This window comes from Thermobia domestica, chromosome 7, assembly GCF_964235325.1.
Source record: "Thermobia domestica chromosome 7, izTheDome1.hap1.1, whole genome shotgun sequence".
NCBI classification, from domain to species: domain Eukaryota; kingdom Metazoa; phylum Arthropoda; class Insecta; order Zygentoma; family Lepismatidae; genus Thermobia; species Thermobia domestica.
The window spans coordinates 112,041,302-112,063,817 of NC_137460.1; the positions used below are offsets into that span (position 1 = coordinate 112,041,302).

The window sequence follows — 22,516 nt, forward strand, 5'->3', positions numbered from 1 at the left end:
TTCTAATACTGATACTATGTATAATCGGAAAATATATATTTGTGGTAAATTTAATAGGAAAAAATATAAATACAAAAATTAGGATGAGTAAATCAAATTTTGCTAAATTGACAAAAAAAAGTTTTATTGTTCTTATTTACTGCTCTTTTGACATGAAATTTGCCACATACATGTCTGCCGATTATACACATACTAACATTATAAGAAATACCGGGCGAATTCATTATCAAGTTATATTCCTACAACAACATATTTATAGACATGCGACAATAAGTTTGGACATGAATGTACATACTGTTTCAGATACTGTAACACCACAAGATGTGCTAGGCATGTGCCATTTAGGTGTTCTAAATTCATCTACCACATTTGATGCATTTGTTGCTTCTTTTTCTAAGCGATTGTGTACTAGAAGTAACAAACGCATCAACTTTATTAGATGGCAACTGTCGCCGATCATTTGAAAGTGAATATGGAAGAACCATGAAATAAAGTAAATAAACATTCGTCATTTTGTTATAAAATTACATGGCGAGCAGATTTTATCTGATTCCAAACAGTTATCGTCGAATATACGCGGTTAAAGGAGCACTCTGATTAGCCAAATTCAAAAGACCTCAACATCATCCCTCTACAAGCGAAGTTCTCTTCATCGCCTCCTTGGCCAAGTCGGAAGAGCACGCGGCTAGTAATTCAAAGGTTGGTGGTTCGCGCCCATCCTGGGGTACATTTGTTTTACTTGTTTAAAGTGTTTTTTAGACTCACCTTAATGTAAACACATTACGCATATAGGCGATTTAACATATTTTGGGGGAGTAATTTTGTTTCATTGACGCTTACGGCATAGGGAACATACTAGGCACGTTCCCCAGGTACATGTCAAGCATATGCCTAGGGGTGGACAGGACTGTGACTATCACTTGCCATCCATGTGATTTCTCTCTCAGAGGTACTTAAGGCACATACTGGATACATTTCCATGTACCTGAGGGAACATGATAGGCATATGCCTGCTATGTAATTGTACTGTTAGGGTATATACACACGATTTGCATAAATACACACAATCTGGATACTTGACATAGTTCGTGGACCACAAGTACTTACAGATATTAATGTCCTTACGAGAAGATTTTGTCGTGCTTATTCCGGACGGTAACCCACCCCGAAAAAATATTTCTGGCTACGTGCAATGGGCGTTCCTTTGCAGCTCATCGTACCCCTTGTTCACGAATACTGAAACCACCAGTGATAACTTTACATTAATTTGTCCGTAGTTCTTTATTAACATATTGCAGGTTTTAACCATCCAAAGCCGAGGCGAAAAAAAATATGCAAATGATTATGTCTGTGTTATTCTCATAAATATTGTTACATAACATACCCTGATTTTAAATTATGATCTGTATAGTATAATATATGGTGTGGTTACTAAAGAATAGTGTCTTTAATCGTCGGAAATAGCGGGCAGTTGCGGTAATGGTGGTTGAGAATTCGGGACTAACAATATGTCAGCCGCCGAGGCCAACTAGTAGCCAGTTTGGTCCTGCTTGTGGTGAACTTAAATGAAGTCAGTTAAAAATAAAGTCATTTGAGGAGCTAATGTACCCGCTTGGTTGCACTTTACTACCTTATTATATGGATGCTGCACGTTATTGGTAAGATGTGAATCTATGTTTTTACGTATAATCTTTAAGAAAATTGTGAACATTGGTGATAAATTTCAAGATAATGGAAAAGAAAGTACACACACACTGTTTTTCCCCCCTACAGAAGAGATTCCAGGATGAGAAAAAAAGTACTGTTTTACATAGCATTCTAGTATTTGCTTGAACTGTTTGAAAATAATTATACGTATATGCTATAAAGAAATTAATGAAATACAAATCTCCGGGTGTAGACGAAATACTTGAGTTAAATTTTAGCTGAAGTGGGAAAAATGTGGAACGAGATACACAAACTCATTCATTCTCATCTGAAACAAAAAGGAATTGCCACAAGAGTGAAAAGAATCAATCATTGTTCCAATCCACAGGAAAGGGGACAAAATGAATTGTAATAATTATCGAGGTATTTATTTCTCTTTGTCAATATCTTATAAAATCTCAAACATTCTTAGCAAGATTGACCCCATACGCAGATGAAATTGTAAAGATTATCTGTGCGGATTTAGTCGAAATCGATCACCAAATTTTTACCATTCGTCAAATACTTGGAAACAAATGGGCATACAACGCCGTAATAAATCCATTATTTATTGATTTCAGAAATTCCTACAACTCTGTTAGGAGGGAAGCATTGTGTAATATGCTTATCGAATTTGTTGTATCAAAAAATCTAGTTAGATTAAAAGAGACGTGTTTAAATGAAATACAAAGTCCACACAGGACAACTGTTATCACATTAATAATTAAATTTTATTCTGGAAAATTAAAGATAGCAATCAGGGCCCAGAGCTGAATGGCACTCATCAGATTGGCTTGATCTATGCTCATGATATCAATCTAATAAGGCAATGAAAAGAAATGCAGAGAAAACTAAATACATGGAAATTTCCTGTGACCGCAATAATACATAGAAATTCGTACTGCAACTTATCGATACATTAACGTGTCAAGTAATATTTCAACAAAATGGCACTTTCAAATATCTAGAATCAACATAAGAGACCGAACTCATGTCCGCGAAGAAATTAAATATCGACTGAAAGCGGAGAATTCGTGTTATTCAGTCCAAACTATTTTGTCTTTGCGAATAGTGTCGAAGAATTTGAAATTTAAAATGTATAAAAAATAATTATGCCTGTTGTGGTTGCGAAACATGGTCATATTTACTTCGAGGGAAGAACGCAGACTGAAAGTATTTGAAAATAAAATCCTGAGGCGAATATTCGAATTCAAGAGATATGGCAGAAACTTCATAACGTGAAACTGCATAATTTATCCAACATTGTTAGGGTCATTAAGTCTAGGAGGCTCAGATGGACGGGTCGTGTAGCTAGAATAGAAGAAATTAGGATCAGTTTCCTCCAACCGGAAAAAGGCCGTTAGGTTAACCTAGATACAGATGGAAGGACAATATTAAGATGAATTTCGCAGAAACAGAGATATAAAATAGAAATTGGATCCAGTTAGTTAAGAATAGAAGTCAATGGAGAGCTCTTTCGAATACCAGATTCCGTAGGCCATAGATTTACATATAGACGTTCATTTTAAAACATATAAAGTGTACTTTGAGTTTTGTATTTACGTACTTGTAAATAGAGGTATTAAACGGTTAATTTTCTTTAAAACGGTCTTCGAATATTCTTTGCTTTATACCATTTTAAGCTTATTTGATACACTTCTACTTTTTTTTCTAAATATTTGTTAATGATGAAAAAATTAACACGTTAAATTTTTGGAGAGTAAGGATTTGAATTTCTCTCCCAAGTAAGTTAGTCGGCCTCACAGTTATCACTGGCAATCGTAATCACGTAAAAATCTGGCGAATACTGTGTACTAGACGACCATGAGCTCACTGTTTTTACCATGTTATAATGTTTCTTTGATGATACATTAAGCATGCGATTTTCTTAGAGCTACTACAGATTTCACCAACATTTAGTAACATTAAAAATACATGTGACTTTAAATTCACGGTAGTCTTATATTTCAATTTCAGAAGGCGATAGGGATAATATATATATATATATATATATTTCACAGTTCTTTATTTTCTTTCTTTTTATCCTATTCTTCCCTATTTGATGAGGCATTTGATGAAAATGCGTATAGTGGCCATTTTTCAGTGTGCGAAATTGTTTCTCACTATATTCTGGTAAGTACTGTGCATATATAATTTGGCTACGTAAATAAAAACATACGGACTAAGCATTACACACTAACTTGACTGTAACTCTGTAATCAATAGGATGTTTACATGGCAGTTTTATATTTAACAACCACCTGCTCAAGCCTTGATCGACTTGTATATATTCATACAGTTAATAAAATAAATACACGCCATTTTTTCAAATAGATTCAACATATATTATTCTCTCTCATATAATACATTACAATATTGTATATTTCAGGAAATATACACACAGATATATATACAAAAATACAGAAAAATGAGAAAAATACTGTTCACACAGAAAATAATATAAACGTGAAAAAGTATCATGTAGTCCATATCACAAGATTTTGTACTATTTTAATCATGACTCTAGTTCTTCATGATTTTTCTGTATCACATATTCTGCACTTATATTCACGTTTCGAAACAAGGAACAAAACAAGTATAAAGATACTTTTAATGTTCGACCGTTACCACTTATTACACAAAACAGTTTCATTGTATTATTTCTTCCTTATCAAGAAATGTTACCTTCGTAACACATACGACGTAAAAGCGTATAAGGCAATAATGGAACACAGAAGGAAGACCTTCCAAATTTGAATTACTCATATCAGGAACTTCAAACCTAGAAAAAAAAGACATATGCAATGTTAGTTAACTAAAATTTAAGCAGATTTTTCAAAATAATTAATTTAATTACTCTTTTAATTTAATTGAAAGAATGTGTATTTATGTAAAAACTAGTGTTGTATTTGAGCTATGGCCAAAAGTACAATGGTTGCCCTATAGATCTTGTAAAACTTTACTATAATTGATATACTTTAATTTAAATCTTAGACCCGGGTTAGATTCCCGGCGGGAGTTCATGTGGCTCGGATTCCACGTTAATCAGTAGGTCCACGCCTCATATAGTCTTCCTGCTGAAAGGGACGTTAAATTCAAAATCAACTCAATTAAATCTGATTTAAACTACTCGCTGAGCAAAACAATAAGTTTATTGTAAAATAAATAAATAAAAGTGTCACAATTTCGCCAACTATCCACTTTGGCTTCATCAGACACTATGAATACACAATGACAGATTTAATATAAGAGAGCGAAAAAAATCCCTGATTCGTGATTGGCTACTATAAGCTATTACAGCCAATCCTCTTTCATCACAAAACCAAATATAAAACAAAAACAAAAATCGCTAATCCCTTATCTAGAAATGTAAATATTTTAAACCACAGCACTTGGAATTGTTGTAGCCAACTTTATTTTTAAAAAATGGAAAATTATGATCTACGTCAATTATGGTCTTATATTGAAAGACTAATATAGCTTTAAAAAAATTAAGGGAAATATTCTATTGAAAAATATGACTGTGTAATACACACTATAGTTTTGCAATAATTCATAATTTGTTCTATTGCTTATGCAGGGTATTGTTAACAAATTTACCTTCTCATAGTCCAAGTATGTGAGCTTTTGACCTCACTTTAGGTTTAACCGAAGTATCTTCTAACCTCAACACATTTCCATGTATAGGATACGGATAGCCACCGTTACCCGTGATGATACCAACAGATTGACTCAGGGTTCTCACTCTCTTTCCCAAAAAAAATTCCAGGACAAGTCACCAATTTTCCAAGACTTCTACACAGTAAGGTATAACAGGATTGCAACTGTACGTTCAAAACCCACAATAGTGAAATGAAAAGTACAGTAGCTTATGCAGTGAATTTAATGTGACTATAGTATTAATACACAATCATTAAATATGCAAAGCGGAGCGTAATGTTTTTTTTTTTTTTTTGTGTGTGTGTGTGTGTGTGTGTGTGTGTGTGTGTGTGTGGCCTCCCAACTTCCCTTATAGCCACCCGATCCACCCACATCCAGAATATGTATTTTCATTCTTTCTACATGGCATTTTAATTGTTCACCGAACAAATTTACAAACAACAAAAATCTATTTTTCGTACAAGATAGCTTCATTGCGCGACGGTGTGACAGATATTAGGGGAAAAAAAGAAATTCTATTATAAGTCTTTTCAACTGAGTATGGAGTTGTATGATTTCCTCATCTATAGACATAATTTCCTTCTTCTTTAGCGAAGCTCCTCTACGGATAGCATTTGACATTGTCAATAAAGTAAAGCAAGACTTCTGCTCTGCTTCATGTGCAATTCCAATTCCAAAGCGTTTGCTTCAATTCCAAAGCGTTATTTGTTTCCATCAATTTCCTTTTCTTTCTTTGCAGCTGCTGTACATTTTCACCTATCTCTTTCCTCTTGCTCTGCACTTAACTTTCTCTTTCAACAGTCCCTATTTTCTCCTACTCTGCCTTACATGAAAGGCATGATGCAGTTTTTTTTTTTTTTTTGGATGATGATGATGATGATTGAAGTAAGGTCTTTAATGGGAATGTTATCATACACCAATTTCAAACCCACTAATGATTTCTCATTCATATTTTCAACAAGCAGGCCTTTATTTATGCTGTAGCCTCGTTCGACAGCAGCCTGTCCATGAGACAAAACCAGATGCTTCTTTATGATTAACAACAAATCTTCAATTTTTTCCGAACCATACAACAGTTTTGTGTTAAAACAATCCAGACTCTCAGCGTCCAATCTATACCCAGCAAGTATATCTTTAAACTGCTCAGTAAATTTTCCATACAAAACAAACAGCTGAGCGCATTTCTTCTCCAACAGTTACTGCAGGACACCACGAAACCTTGTGGATGATACACTATTTGGATCTAGGCAGGTAAGGTCTTTCACAATTCTATATTTCAGTGGACTCTTCTGTATGACATACAACAGCAATTTGCACAGGAATGTCTGGCATTCAACTCTAAACTAGTTTTTTTTTTCCCTTTCAGTAACGTTCCTCTCTTTGCATGCACTACGGAGATTTTGTGAAATTGCAAATTCCATACATGCAGAATCATGACAAATTATTATTCAGCACAGAAACAAGAATAGCAAACAAAAATAGCAATTAATTAAAATCTTCATTGTAATTATGAAAATCTGACATTCAGTATTTTTGTAAATTTCAAGGACAGAAATACATTTTCAAGGACATTTTCAGGGTGTTTCCAGAACAAAATCAATTCAAGGACATTTCCAAGACAAGTGGGAACCCTGTTGACTCCATTATCGAATTTAGCCGGATTAACCGCTCTTTTTCAAAAGAAGCAGAATTCAAAAATTCGCTTTCATTGAAGTGTCGTGTGGAGTAACAGACGAACGTACCAACATTACAATCTTATAAGGCCCACTAACGTGATTCTAATAATTGTTTTACTCTTTCAGCAAATTGTGGAAGCCCATTGTAATATACCGCTAAAGCAGCAATGTCGATAAGGTGTGAATACTGATGCACTCATCTCGCAAATATACCTGTAGATTTTTAAAATCAAAAGTTTTGTTTAAGTACTCCTTGAATCCTTAATCTGCATTAGCTATGGAGAAAACAGCAAATATACAAAAGGAAGTTCGTAAAATAAGTTTCGTTTCGATTTTTCTCCGTGGCAGCGCTACGATCGCAGCTCCGTTCATGCGCATTAGTTACTCTGATCCAAGCGGAACGAAATGACGCCCTCTTGAGATCGCTCTGTGTTGTGTGTCGTTCGTAGTGATTGTTAATAATGGCAGCGTTAATCAAAAATCGCGCCGCTTGTGAAATTACATCTGTGATTCGTTCTCTGAATGCGAAGAACGTAAAACCAAGTGACATTCATCGACAAATCTACGAGATTTACGGAGAAAATACAATGAGTAATTCAATGGTAAGAAAATGGGTCCGACAATTTAAGGAAGGGCATAATCAAGTGCATGACGAAGAACGATGTGGGCGCCCATCTGATTTCTGATGAGCTGGTGACTATAGTCGAAGGAAGGATTAAGAACAACCGTAGGTAATGCTCTTAGTCTTGAATCCACACAAATTTCACAAACAGCAATTTACGAGATTGTTACTGAAAAACTGGGTTTTCGTAAACTTTGCTCATATTGGATGCCTAAATTTCTTACTGAAGAACACAAAAAACAACGGATGGACAGCGCACTTTATTTTCTGGCACGTTATCATGATGATGGCGAGACTTTTTATCGCAGATAGTTACGGAGGATGAAACTTGGGTTGCTTATGACACCCCTGAAACGAAATGGCAATCCATGGAGTGAAGGCACACTTTGACCCCAACAAAAGTTAAACCAAAGCAATTCTTGACACCCCGAAAAGTCATGTGCACAGTGTTTTAGGGCACACAAGGCATTTTACTGATTGAATTTTCACACGAGGTACAACAATCAATACAGATGTTTATTGCGAGACGCTTAAGAAACTGCGCCGTGCAATACAGAACAAGCGCAGAGGAATGCTCTCACAAGATGTGGTTTTCATTCACAACGCCCGACCACACACTGCGAATGTGACCAAACAACTCCTTGAAAGCTTTGGCTGGGACATTTTTGGCCATCCTCCGTTCAATCCCGACCTAGCCACTTCCATCTCTTTCTGCATTTGAAATTTTTCCTTGGTGGTAAGCGCTTCAACAACGATGAAGAGTTAAAAGAACATGTTACCACATGGTTGACAACACAAGCGGCAACATTCTATGATGCAGGAATACATAAACTTATACCACACTATGAAAAATGCCTGGAAAATTACGGGAGCTATGTGGAAAAATAGTGCAAGTGTTATTGATTTTTGTGCAATATATTGCTTTCTTTATTTGTACTCGATTTCTTTTTTATTACCAAACAAATTATTTTTCGAACGAACTTCATATGTTCGTAGAAAAAGTAAAAATATACTTACGATTCTTCTGAAAATAAGATTTTAATTTAGCTCAAGAAACCGACAAATATAAGAGAATAGCCGGAATAGGCAATTCATAAATCAAGAATCAAGCAATTTAAGCTACTACAGAACCTGGTTGTTAGCGTATGTTCTTAACTGTTTCGAAAATGCACTGGCTTGCTGCAACTGAAACTATAATAAATTCTCATGATGGGCTATCTCTCCACCCCTGACTATACCCAATTATATTTTTTTACCCTAATCATTCCCAATGCCCCTCACTGGTTTATTGCTCCAAGTTTTTACGTCTTCTTCAACATATAAATTTAGGAGAACCTAAGAAATTTTGTCTTCAGAATGCCCAAGTTCCTACCTTAGACAACGTAATACTCTAATCTGAGTAGGTAAGGCAACTTCATTCAATGATTCATACGGTATGATTCATATCACTGTCATCACAATCCAAGGTTTGTCCAAGTGGGCCCAGCCCGAAAAAAAAAAAAAAAAACGCACCGGGTTTTTTCGAATTGGGCCCACCTGAAAAAAAACACCTGGGTTTTTGAGTCTTTTGTTAACAACCAAGGTGATCACATTGAAAGTGATTTTTATGAGATTCTGGACTTTCCTTGGGCAAATTGAATGCTTTCACGTTAAGGTATACAACAACATTCAACATAAGACTTTTATAAAGTTCTGAATGCACTGAATGAATAAAGAAATTTTATCTTAGCTTACGATAATTAAGTAACAAATTAATGTAAGGATTATGCTAAGAGCCTATTTGAAGAAAATATGCAATTTTATATTTTGGAAGATATAGAAGATTTCCGTGAATAGTGAGCTCGCCGACGCCGAGGGACATTATCCCTCACATGTTTGACGCGTTTAAAGTATAGGTGCCAGTACTAACAGTAAACATGTACATTAGTACAACTTATTAGTATTATTTCTTACCTTTGATGGTAACACAAGTATTCTTCAGTAAAATTTAGTTTTCTAACAACAACAGTTTAGTTCAGTTATTTGTAGGTACTCTTCAAATAAGTATTCTGTAGAATCAAACCCAACAAAAGCGTAAAAATTCGTCAAATTTAAGAAGCTCGATGCTCAGAGTTCAGAAAACTACGTAACACTTACTATTTCAAGTGCTGAATTCGAACTTCCGTACTAGTGGAAGTTCCGATGTACAGTAAAGGAAGCTGCATTTTCGAGGGAAAAAAAAAAGTCCCGAAAGAAGTGCTCGGGAAATTCCACCAATTGAACGCACAAAGCATCGGAACTGAATACTTCAACAATAAAACTACTTATTTTACGCTGGAAGATATTTAATTTCATTTAAGACATTCTGAATTATATCTTTGTTAATTGTTTTAAATTAATTTTCTGGAAACATCTCTCTTGCAATTAGTGCTCGGGAAATTCCCCTAATTAAACGCACAAAGTATCGAAAGTGAACTTCAAAAATAAAACCATTTATTTTACACTGTTAAATTAATATATTTGGTGTTCATATTTGGCAAACGTCACTGAGGCTTCTGGGATGATTCAATCTGCATTTGTTCGTTCGTCTGCTTGTACCACACATACTACAGGGTACTACTTCCGGTCTTTTAAGTGTAGATTTTCAGAATACAAACACGAGACACTAGATTTTGACGGCATACCAACGTAAAATTTCAAAATGGTGAACTTTTTTTTTTTTTTTTTTTTCAAAATAGCGGGTATACACGCTACAAAGCGTAATTTTCGGTCTTTTAAGCTGAAATTTTTAGAGTAGAAGCACGAGACACACTAAATTAGCTGTATATATTTTGGCGGCGATCCAACGTAAAATTTCAAAATGGCGGCCATTTATTCAAAACAGCAGTGAGTAGAAAACTGTTGCAAGTTGTGACAATGATAATCTTGAAATATAAATCACATTTTAACGCTTTTACCCCAAAGACATTGAAATATTTCGATAAAACCCAATTAAATCCAATAAAACCCGAAAACCCATATGGGTTCAGGTGGATTGGGCTTTCTCTAAAAAGGTTTTTTCAAACCGTCACAATCATAATAAAAATCTTTCACAATTTATTCCGTTGCTTTCTATTTATCTCACATTTCATATCTTGGTTAATTAACACTACCTATCACAGTTTCTTGCTATCATAATTCCTTGCTCGTTATTGTGGTTCGAATTCCACTATAAACTGTAGGACCATGTTGTCATGTAGTCTTGGTGCTAAAAAGGGACAATAAACTTAAACAGACATCAATAACTACAGCCAGACTTGCAAGAGTGAGGCCTGGATAACTGAGAAACCTCTATTACTGGAAATCTTGCCCTTTAACATTACCTCTATAAGTGAGATATCGCCTGTTTCAACCTGCTGAGAAACGAACGATAAGTGAGATACTTCTATAAGTCGGATTAAGTTCGTGGTTCCTTGCGATTCCACTTATTCAGAACTTAATCACCATTACTTTCATATTTATTTCCATATCATGTTATTTTAAGAGTCTTTCCTTTTATTTTCTGTCGTCATATTAACTTTCGATTCAGATTTCGGAACAGCAGCCATATCATTTGAGAGCCTAACGTATTAGTCCTTCTACTTCCTATCAAATCAATCCTTTCTTTAATCGAACTTTTCTTCGCTACTTTTCTACACAATAAATTATGTTACCGGGATGACACTTTTTTTTTTTTTTTTTTTTTTTAATTTTAATATTTCGTCCAAATTAACCATCCTATATCATTATTTACATTTCTACTTTTAATGGTTGGTTCATATGCAAGTTTCTTCCGAGTCTTTTCCATCCTATGCTTCATCAGTATCTCAACCCTAATTACCCCTTCTAAATAAACAAACACTAGATACACTTCCTTTCTTCCCTTTGTCTGAAAAGCTTTCATTTATTTTATCCGATGAAGAAAATTAAATCTTTGTTCTACGTATTCTTCCAATGCAAAACTGACTAACTTTCTTATTTTTTCATCCATACAATCTCTTTGGTATTCGAAGCTAATTTTTTGCTAACTCCGTTGTGAACGCAAAACACTGGTAAAAATGCATTTTAGATCATTCCAAATATATCACCCGATTCGAGCGAAACTCGTACACCGGTCAACGTACCGTAAATGACAGACTGATAGTAGTGTCCTGTACAGGCCTGAGACAAGTCTGTGTAGTTGGGTATAAATCACGTTGTGAGTCCTACAATCCCAAGACGATATCAGCAAACGCCTTAGAACAATTAAGTGTCTTTAAGCGTTGCTGTAAACTGAGCCTGCGAGAGGCAGGATGGTCTTTCTGTTGAGCTTCTGATGCCTCCTCATCGCCAAGATCGTCTTCGGTCGTTACGTCTTAACTAGCACTGTGGAGCTCGGTGAGACGGCACCTGACCTCCAGCTGATCTCGGCAACGACCATCTAACTGACACGCATCTGTACGACCGGTTACACGTCTCAACAGTTGCTTGTGTCGCAGTTCGGAGTAGTTATATGTAGTATTAAGGAGAGGAAGCAATAAGTTATATATCCCGTTCTCCTCTGGTCTTCGTTCAGTGGAGTAGTACTTGTACGTCGTACTTTCGTGGTATTGTCAATCCTGTTTTCTGAACTTGCCTAAACACCATCTTCCAGCAGCATAACGCACATCAGCATACTACCAGGTAAATCCATGGTCCTTTAACCGGTGTACGCCTTCCTCTCTGATCTGCTAGGTGTCCGGACTTAAGCCTTATCGAACACTGTGGACATGGTGGAACGGCACCTGACAGCGAGCTTGATTTGGCAACCATCATCTCAAACAAACATACAACACTGTACGACCAGCTACGGGTCTGAACAGTTGTTTGCATGGCTCAAAGGATTAGTTACACTTTGTATTAAGGCAAACATGGACGCTATATAACACGCTCAACATGTCTCATTGGTGCCATCTTGGGACCAGTACTAACTAACATCGCCTTCTTATGTGCAACTTTAGGACCAGACTCGTGAATCCATACACTGGGTGTTCTTAAATGCTTTTTCACCAGTGTAATCCTATAGTCCTCACATTTTGACTTTAGCTAATGAAATATTCAGTCTCACTATAAAGTCGTATGAAGATTTTCTTCATTTGATTAAAAATTTCGAATATTTCTGTTCTCTTTCTACTGATTCCTATACACTCAATAGGTATATTATCTACATTTTCGTTCTTCATTTCGTTATATATTCTTGAACTTGTTCCTCAGTATCACACTTTCTCTGTCATTCTCGTTTAATGCTTTAAACATGCAGTTCATTCTTACTGTCATACAATTTCTCAATGTATTCTTTCCATCTGCCTCAAGCAGGGGCGTGCGTAGGGGGTGGGTCTTGGGAGTCCGGAACCTCCTGGGCTATAAAAGTAGTGCATGTATTCTAAGTATTGGAACATTGCTTGAAGTCAATTAAAATCAACTTTAAACTAATAATTATATTTAATTTTCAATCTACAGATTTACCTGTACTAAAGTGATCGAAGACGCTTCTCAGGAACATCCATGTCCACACTTTCCAATGCTGAGTCTGAAGTCCTTTTCGGTATGCGATTTGTTTTTGGCTCTTTGGAACAGCCCCTGGAACCAAAGATTATTGCTATATTTTCAAAATGCAATGCATACTATCATATCCAAATTCTATAATTTACAAAAGCCCTGTCAGAACATCATTAAAATGTATCTATTTCGTTTGCGTTTATAAGCAGATGGCCTCAGTATTTCATTAAAGTAATTCACAGATTAATATGACAGAAAGGAGAATTCTTAGAAATTTTAAGAATCTACTGTAAATTCGTAGGAAATGACCAATAATGCGTATATTTAAGAAAACAAGAATTTTAGGCATGATCCCAAAATATGGATCAAAAGATTGCGATCTTGTCCAAGAATTTTAGGAATGATCAAAAATCAAAAGATTGAGATCTTGACCAATAATTAGTTAGGGGATCAGGGGCCACAAAATTTTTGAACAGCCCCTAAATCGAGTTTTCGTATTTTTTTTTTTTTTTTTTTTTTACGGAATACGAGTAAGCACATCATACTCAGTTAAGTGATAGTTTGGATTTGGCTACACTATATGTAGTTCTCCAGATATAAGGCCTAGAAGACAATTTTGACTGAAATATATCGGATCTTTTGATCCAAAAAGCAAAACGGGCTGCAATGTGTAATCGGTGAGCTCGGTGAGACGGCACCTGACCTCCAGCTGATCTCGGCAACGACCATCTAACTGACACGCATCTGTACGACCGGTTACACGTCTCAACAGTTGCTTGTGTCGCAGTTCGGAGTAGTTATATGTAGTATTAAGGAGAGGAAGCAATAAGTTATATATCCCGTTCTCCTCTGGTCTTCGTTCAGTGGAGTAGTACTTGTACGTCGTACTTTCGTGGTATTGTCAATCCTGTTTTCTGAACTTGCCTAAACACCATCTTCCAGCAGCATAACGCACATCAGCATACTACCAGGTAAATCCATGGTCCTTTAACCGGTGTACGCCTTCCTCTCTGATCTGCTAGGTGTCCGGACTTAAGCCTTATCGAACACTGTGGACATGGTGGAACGGCACCTGACAGCGAGCTTGATTTGGCAACCATCATCTCAAACAAACATACAACACTGTACGACCAGCTACGGGTCTGAACAGTTGTTTGCATGGCTCAAAGGATTAGTTACACTTTGTATTAAGGCAAACATGGACGCTATATAACACGCTCAACATGTCTCATTGGTGCCATCTTGGGACCAGTACTAACTAACATCGCCTTCTTATGTGCAACTTTAGGACCAGACTCGTGAATCCATACACTGGGTGTTCTTAAATGCTTTTTCACCAGTGTAATCCTATAGTCCTCACATTTTGACTTTAGCTAATGAAATATTCAGTCTCACTATAAAGTCGTATGAAGATTTTCTTCATTTGATTAAAAATTTCGAATATTTCTGTTCTCTTTCTACTGATTCCTATACACTCAATAGGTATATTATCTACATTTTCGTTCTTCATTTCGTTATATATTCTTGAACTTGTTCCTCAGTATCACACTTTCTCTGTCATTCTCGTTTAATGCTTTAAACATGCAGTTCATTCTTACTGTCATACAATTTCTCAATGTATTCTTTCCATCTGCCTCAAGCAGGGGCGTGCGTAGGGGGTGGGTCTTGGGAGTCCGGAACCTCCTGGGCTATAAAAGTAGTGCATGTATTCTAAGTATTGGAACATTGCTTGAAGTCAATTAAAATCAACTTTAAACTAATAATTATATTTAATTTTCAATCTACAGATTTACCTGTACTAAAGTGATCGAAGACGCTTCTCAGGAACATCCATGTCCACACTTTCCAATGCTGAGTCTGAAGTCCTTTTCGGTATGCGATTTGTTTTTGGCTCTTTGGAACAGCCCCTGGAACCAAAGATTATTGCTATATTTTCAAAATGCAATGCATACTATCATATCCAAATTCTATAATTTACAAAAGCCCTGTCAGAACATCATTAAAATGTATCTATTTCGTTTGCGTTTATAAGCAGATGGCCTCAGTATTTCATTAAAGTAATTCACAGATTAATATGACAGAAAGGAGAATTCTTAGAAATTTTAAGAATCTACTGTAAATTCGTAGGAAATGACCAATAATGCGTATATTTAAGAAAACAAGAATTTTAGGCATGATCCCAAAATATGGATCAAAAGATTGCGATCTTGTCCAAGAATTTTAGGAATGATCAAAAATCAAAAGATTGAGATCTTGACCAATAATTAGTTAGGGGATCAGGGGCCACAAAATTTTTGAACAGCCCCTAAATCGAGTTTTCGTATTTTTTTTTTTTTTTTTTTTTTTACGGAATACGAGTAAGCACATCATACTCAGTTAAGTGATAGTTTGGATTTGGCTACACTATATGTAGTTCTCCAGATATAAGGCCTAGAAGACAATTTTGACTGAAATATATCGGATCTTTTGATCCAAAAAGCAAAACGGGCTGCAATGTGTAATGCAATGACTAGAAACAAAATATGAAATTTTATATTTTAAAACATGTTTTGTAAGGCGCGGAATATTTCACAGTATGTTGAATTGAAAAGAAATGTTCACAATTTTCATATTTCATACAGTATGCGGCAAATCAAACAGTACCTAAATTCTGGAGGAGATGAGCGCTTACGTCTACTGTATTGCTCTGGAGCTATGGCATATGAACATGAAGTCTTCATCAGTAACATATGGTTCAGTGATGAAAGCCCTGTGTACCTCGATCGCTACATCGATCGACAGTTGATTATTGATCAATTCTTGCATCATTTGCGCGGTTTTTGCAGCACCAAAAATCTGTCGTTAGAATAACGATGGATGCAGCAAGAAGAGGCTACCGCCCACATTGCAACTGAGTCACTTGTCTTTCTGCCCACGAGAGTTTGGACATCCCTTGATTTCCCGTGTTCCGAAAGATTGATGCTGATCCACACCGTATGAGCGGAAATAGTGCTCGTGAATGAACACCTTCTCCTCTGTTGTAAGTAACATTATCTTTGCGCCAATTGTACACTACGCTAGTCCACACACAACTGAGCACACGTGTGGCGCTCACAGCTCATACCACATTGCATCTGTGCGCCATCCATACGCGAATTTCAGTACTGTTTGTTTTGCCGCATACTGTATTATTTTGAGAAAGTTTTCGTATTTAGTAAAAGTCATATTCTGTATCTTTTCTGTGCCTAGACTGAATCTTTAACTTCGATTAACCTAGTTACCTTACATCACCTTGAGGTAGTGAAGTAAGGCAGAATTTTTTTCGTATGTATACTCTCGACTGTATATAAGAATGTAGCGTATACTAACCAACTACAAAAAGAAAAAAAATACTACATATTCTTGTGCCATTTTACCCTTCTTCAATCATCATTTATTCATACCGTGATCTGGGTAGCATTTGCTGTGTGCGTATAATTTTATAGATGATAAATTTATGTCGGAAGTCGCCTTTCCAGGACTATTTACTACAATATGATTTCTGAATACAGTGGCTCCAGCACTTAGATTAAAAATTATAAATCACGGAAACCCTTTTTTTTTTTTTTTAAAAAAAAAAAAAAAAAAACAATTAGAATTTCACTACATATGTATTGACTATATTTCTTACATTTCTAAGTTAACAATGATTACATTTTAATTATTATCAATTATTTTATGTAGTCTCAGATGAAAGAGGTGATAATTTCCTATTACTTGAATCATCATTTTTCCCAAACATTCACTGTGGCCTGTCACGAGAAATACTTATGCTAATCGTCTTGAAATTATGCTTCCAGCACCATAACGTGCCAGAAACGCTCTAATGAAGAAAACGCGTAGAACATTACAATATATGTATATCGCGACTTTTAAAAAATTAGATAAGCCTGGCCGATGGGAAAACGCTAGTGATTAAAATTCTGCCATTGAACTGGATTAAAATTTTGAGGTTTAGTGCTCGTGATTGTACCATAGATTAAAAAAAGGTTCAGTCAAGGATTGTTGGAGGCTACAATATTTCCACATTGAATTTTCACGTCTAAAAATTGCATACACTAAAATTTAAATTTTTAGGAACTCTGATGAATTCTTATTTCTAACCAGTGGATTTTTTAAGAAGTTAGTTTTACGAAATCAACGCTGATCACAAAGCAAACAAGGTGAGTATATATATTCAAGCGTGTACCTATAAGTTGTAAAGATTTAAAGTACTCTCGATCACAGCTCTGCCTTCAAGGTTAAGCGCATTTCCCCTCCTCCATGTAGAAATGGAGGTTCCTTCCTTATCAGATTAACAGCGATGGAATGAACCCCGTTTCCCAGTTATACCTACTGATGGAGAAAACTCCCTTAGCAGGTGAAGCTACCAGCATCACCAATGTTTGCACGGAACATTTGAAGGTAAGCTTACATCCCCCTTTTGGAAACATACATCTTGATATCGTAAGGAACAAATCCCACGTATGACTTCAACCCGGTGAAGTCCAACTCTTGATCTTGTACCCCCCCCCCTCCCCCTTGAAATTAGAAAGCGACTACAATCTCAATCCTGTCTACTTCAGATTAGCGTAAGGTATTACCTACACTATCGCAACTCATGATTCGTGCAACTGTCTCATTTAGGAGTGGTATGAACCTCTCTTCCCAAGAAAGCAGTCTATATTTGACTCACCTCACTCTTATGAGAAAGAAAGACAATCCCAGCTTACTGTAATCCCAATACTTAACTTGAAAGAGGAATGTCCTCGTGGGACCCAGGCAGTGATAATTTCAGGAGATGGCCCGGGAGTGAAATTTCTCCTGGAAGTCATATATCCTATCGTACTCTCTGAGGTTCGTAGCTTTTCACAGAACCGCTTTTCAACTCCAATGTAATACAATTCTCCCATCCCGTGGGGGCAATCTGAAATTATCACGGCACCCGGATTCGATTCCAGTGAAAGCTCATGTGATTTGGATCCCATGGTAAGTTGTACGCCCATAATTCATTGCGCCTTTATGACAAAGGTATGTAATCTATAGTTTTTTTTTTTTTTTAACTTAATCATTTTAAAGGAAAACTGAATCATTTAAGCTAATCTCCTGGAATGTAAAATACTTATATCTTTAAAGTTAAATACTGATTATTTTATAGAAAGACCATGCTTCTAATATCCATTTAAGTAACTTAAAATGAAGCATTTAAATACTTTAAAAATGTGGGAAATGGAGATATGTCTTTTTCTTAGATACGTCTTTGTAGGTTTCATTAGATCTACGCTCTTCGCTGGATGAATTATTTAATGCAATTATTAGTGTAATCGACTTAGAAGAGTAAGGGTTTTTCAATAGATGAATCAATCAATATTTTCCTTTAAATAAAAGAGTGTTTATTGTCAGAAATATCTACGTATTTATTAGTTTAAGAAAGAACTAACGAAAAGTAAATATTTAAATATTCTTTCTCATAGAAGGTTTACATTTTAAATTGCCGAACATTACTACTGGTTTACAAAGAGTATTAAGCAATTAAAAGAAAGAAAAAAAATAAAGAAAAAATTAAGTGTAACAAATAAATATTTGGAATTATATCATATTTGAAAAGATTTTTTGTTTGTTTGTTTAGCATATAGAGCAATTCCTCAGAAAAGTGTTTTCTCGAATAACATGTGTGTTGATCAGCATAAAGACTGCAGATCGTTTTATCACTAACTCGTGAACACCATCATTCAGTTTTGCTACATGTAATCCTTCAAGGGCTTTTCGTTTAAAAATGTCTTTCATAAGTTTCAAACAGGTTTTCACATTGATACATGTGAGATACTTTTTGCTTACAATTCTATCTTTGACTAGGATCCAATCTACTTTGTTTCATGATTCCAACTGACGTGCAGATCGGAATGTTTTAGGCTCAAGTTTTGTAGTTAAGGAATTCTTAGAACTGCATCCTTTGAACAATGTAAGGATCTATCCGGCGAGCTAATCGTAATATAAGTATTGCTTGTAGACAAGGAGTAAAAACGGTTCACTCAACTGAAACTGCTCTTGAAATAACACTACGAGTAGAATTCCTTTCATTCTGTCTATGGTTAGGCTCGAAGTGATGTAAACTGATTTGATTCACATTTCTGGACCGCTAGGATTGTCAATTCCATTGGTATCTTAAGTATTTTCTTTAAGAACCGCACGCTGTCTTCTCTGAAATGCTCAAGGTATCAAGGAACATGGTTCTACGACTTTATCATTGAGGTACAAGTAATAGAGTAGAGGATTTGTTGTTGTTCTCTCTCAGCATTCGCCATGGCGTGTCGCAAGGTATATTTCCTTTGCAGCTGTAAAATCTTAGTTTTGTTGAAACTTGAAATAATCCTCTATCTATCTTCATCTGCGATAAGAATTTCATTTTTTTCATATCTGGTTCATGAATCACCATTACAACAAGGTTCCAAAGAGCAGACTGACATGATTTTCTCTGTACTGGAGCGAGATAGTTTCCTGTTTTTCAGTCTTTTTATTGTCCGTTTCAAAACGTAAGAACCTTGTCTCACATCACTACCAAAAGAGCAATCCAGCCTTTGTTAGGACGGTGGTTGGTGGTTGTTGCCACATGTCCGATGTCATTACTTAGAAGAAAAAACAAAGAAGAAAAAAGAAAGGGAAACAAGTAAGAAATAAACAATGTTATTACTTTTTGTGGTAAATTAAATAAAAGAAAGGGGAAGTTTGGCAACTTTTCTTTTCATCTTTCTAATCGAGGGTTGTCTATTGTTTTCTTAGATTTACAGCCTGTTGAAAAGGGACAGAGCCGTATGGGTGTTCCGTACATTTCCAAGAACTGACGTTCTCTTGTTGTGAAACTGCCTATATTTGCAATTTGTTCTCATTTTTCACCGTCTACCTCGTTTTTTTTTATTATTATTATTATTTAAGTTCCGTTGTTTTAAAGGTATAGATTTATAGGAAACAGAGTAATTATCATCTGATGATTAGTGTGTGTGTTAGTTGTTGCAGTTTTTATAACTGAAAGTGATTAGAACACAAAATACACCTGTAACCGCTTTCCGGATCTGCCCCTCTACTGTCCCACCAATGGGTACTTTCAGGAGACCTAAACTTACCTGATTAAGACACTAAAGAACATTTCCAAAAAGGGATTACAGATCTTTTTCCGGATCGCCCTCCGGTCTCAATAATGAGATGAGCGTCATGCACCGAGAGGTTCGGATGTCTCGTCTCGAAATCCTCACGGACGTTCAGATGGTCGCTCAGACCACAAACATATCATTCACACATGCAACGAAAACACATTTAATAAAATGATACTATGCTTATTTATTAAATGCACTAAGCTAAAACAGAAAAAAAATCACAACACTAGACACTGATATAGATGGATGTAAACACCTAACTATTCCACAAACATAAAATTACACTTCACATTTTAATACGATATTATACCCCTTTGTATCACTGTATAAATGAATGAAAGATTATATTTGGGGGTTCACCACAAACACTTTGCTCACACCTCTCACTAACGGACGTGGGTGTTAACACTGTGGGGTAACAGTGAAGTAATTCCAAGACGTAAGTTCCTGGCTGCTGCGAGAAAAGTCCATAACCAACAGAACACATATATGGAGTCACAATGTAGAATTAGGACATTGGAGGACCCGTACTACTTATACGCACAGGGTCTGCGTACCCGGGATTTCACTAAGTGGGGGCTAGCCGCTATTCAGTCTTTGATCGGCTACTAGCTCATGCCGCTTGGCGTAATTCTATATTGAGTTAAACGAACATGTTGGCTATATGGACGCGTGGAGAAAACTCCTCGAGTTAAGATGTTCGAGGTCCGAGCCGGATTGACCAACTGGTCAATGTTGGCAGTTCATTCTAAAACGCAATCATGTTAAATCACCTGTATATATATATATATATATATATATATATATATGTGTGTGTGTGTGTGTGTGTGTGTGTGTGCAAATTAAATGTTAAAAGAATTGGCGTTAATTTACAGTTCACTGGCCACGATGCACAAAACATTGCGATAACTTTGTTATGGGAACTTTCAGATAAAAACTGGCCGAACGATATGGTTGTCGCCGCTGTAACAGGGTTGCAGCTGGTCTGCTAGTATTTCCATAAGTGATTGAAGAATGCACTTGATTTAATTCCAAGCACTCATATAGCGTAGTCTTTTCTTATTAATAGGTAAAGAACATTGAGAATCGAAGTAAGAGAAGTACGTCTATCATATATATAGTTCAGAAAATGAACGTGTTCTTTGTTACGCACTAAAATATTCTCACCACAAAACAACGTTTCGGATATATATATATGAATGAACGACGAAAGACTCTTGTCCTATTGCGTGGGAGAGAAATTGAATTGTTCGTAGTTCCCACCGAAGAAAGAAATTTGCGTCGCAGAAGTAAAATATAAATCGAAAAATAATTATTGTCTTTACGAAATATACAGAGCGTCCACAAAAAATATACACCTACAATGAAGACAGGAAAGAAGTGTATCAGAACATTCTGCGCTGCTGTTCATGTGCAGAAGTGTATTACTGTACTCATCTGAATCATCAGAACAAAGTAGTGCAATTGCATACAGTTCATGCAGTCATGAATATTTACAATAACTCTGAACCATGAACAGACTTGACTACAGCTCAATTCGAGAGTAAACAACCTATTATACAAGAACACTTGGCAAAGAGCAAGTGTAAGCGTTCTGCCCGGAAGGTAATACGATAATGTCTTATTTCACAATTACTATCATTCTAGGGAAAATTTCAGATAATTTCAGAACAAATTCTAGCATCACAAAACATTGAAAAATCTTGTATCATTGTGTATCTTAAAAAAGTGTGAAACCGAGCACTTTGCAGGGGTACTAGTCACATTCAGGGAACCTTTTCCCTCCCGAAACTCAAAAAAATTAAATATATATGCTTCTTTGCAGTGAAGTACATTGCGAACAATTCTTTGGAGGTCTTATTCATAACCTTTACATGCTACTTACAAATGCAGGCTTTAAAGTTGCACGATAAAATAATATCATTTGTCGTAAGGATTCAGGATATGATTCACTGCTTGAAGATCTCTCAATGAAGTTGTTGAAACAACCAAAGCAGTTACACCACAAACCCTCCAGAGTACTTCGCAGGAAATTGAATACAGGTTGAAAATTTGACATTCCAAGAAAAGTGCAAGTGTAGATGAAGTTGTGTAAGTCAACTACTACAAAGTTTATTCAAATAGTAAGTCAAGATACCTTACAATTTCATATTAGTAAGAACTCGTGTTGCTCCTGGGTTGAAAATTACAAATCACGGAAACTTTTTTTT

General features: G+C 35.9%; 1 protein-coding gene across 1 annotated transcript in view; it reads right to left on the reverse strand.

The window, feature by feature from the left end:
• Window positions 1–4,012: 4,012 nt before the first annotated feature.
• LOC145690350 (uncharacterized) overlaps window positions 4,013–22,516 on the reverse strand; it is a 71,768-nt gene continuing 53,264 nt past the window's right edge. The window contains exons 5-7 of the mRNA XM_081765162.1: window positions 14,952–15,065; window positions 13,126–13,239; window positions 4,013–4,468 (exon numbers count right to left, since the gene is read on the reverse strand). Coding sequence (XP_081621288.1) covers window positions 14,957–15,065 — 109 coding nt within the window. The 3' untranslated portion in view covers window positions 4,013–4,468; window positions 13,126–13,239; window positions 14,952–14,956. The remainder of the gene's footprint in view (window positions 4,469–13,125; window positions 13,240–14,951; window positions 15,066–22,516) is intronic.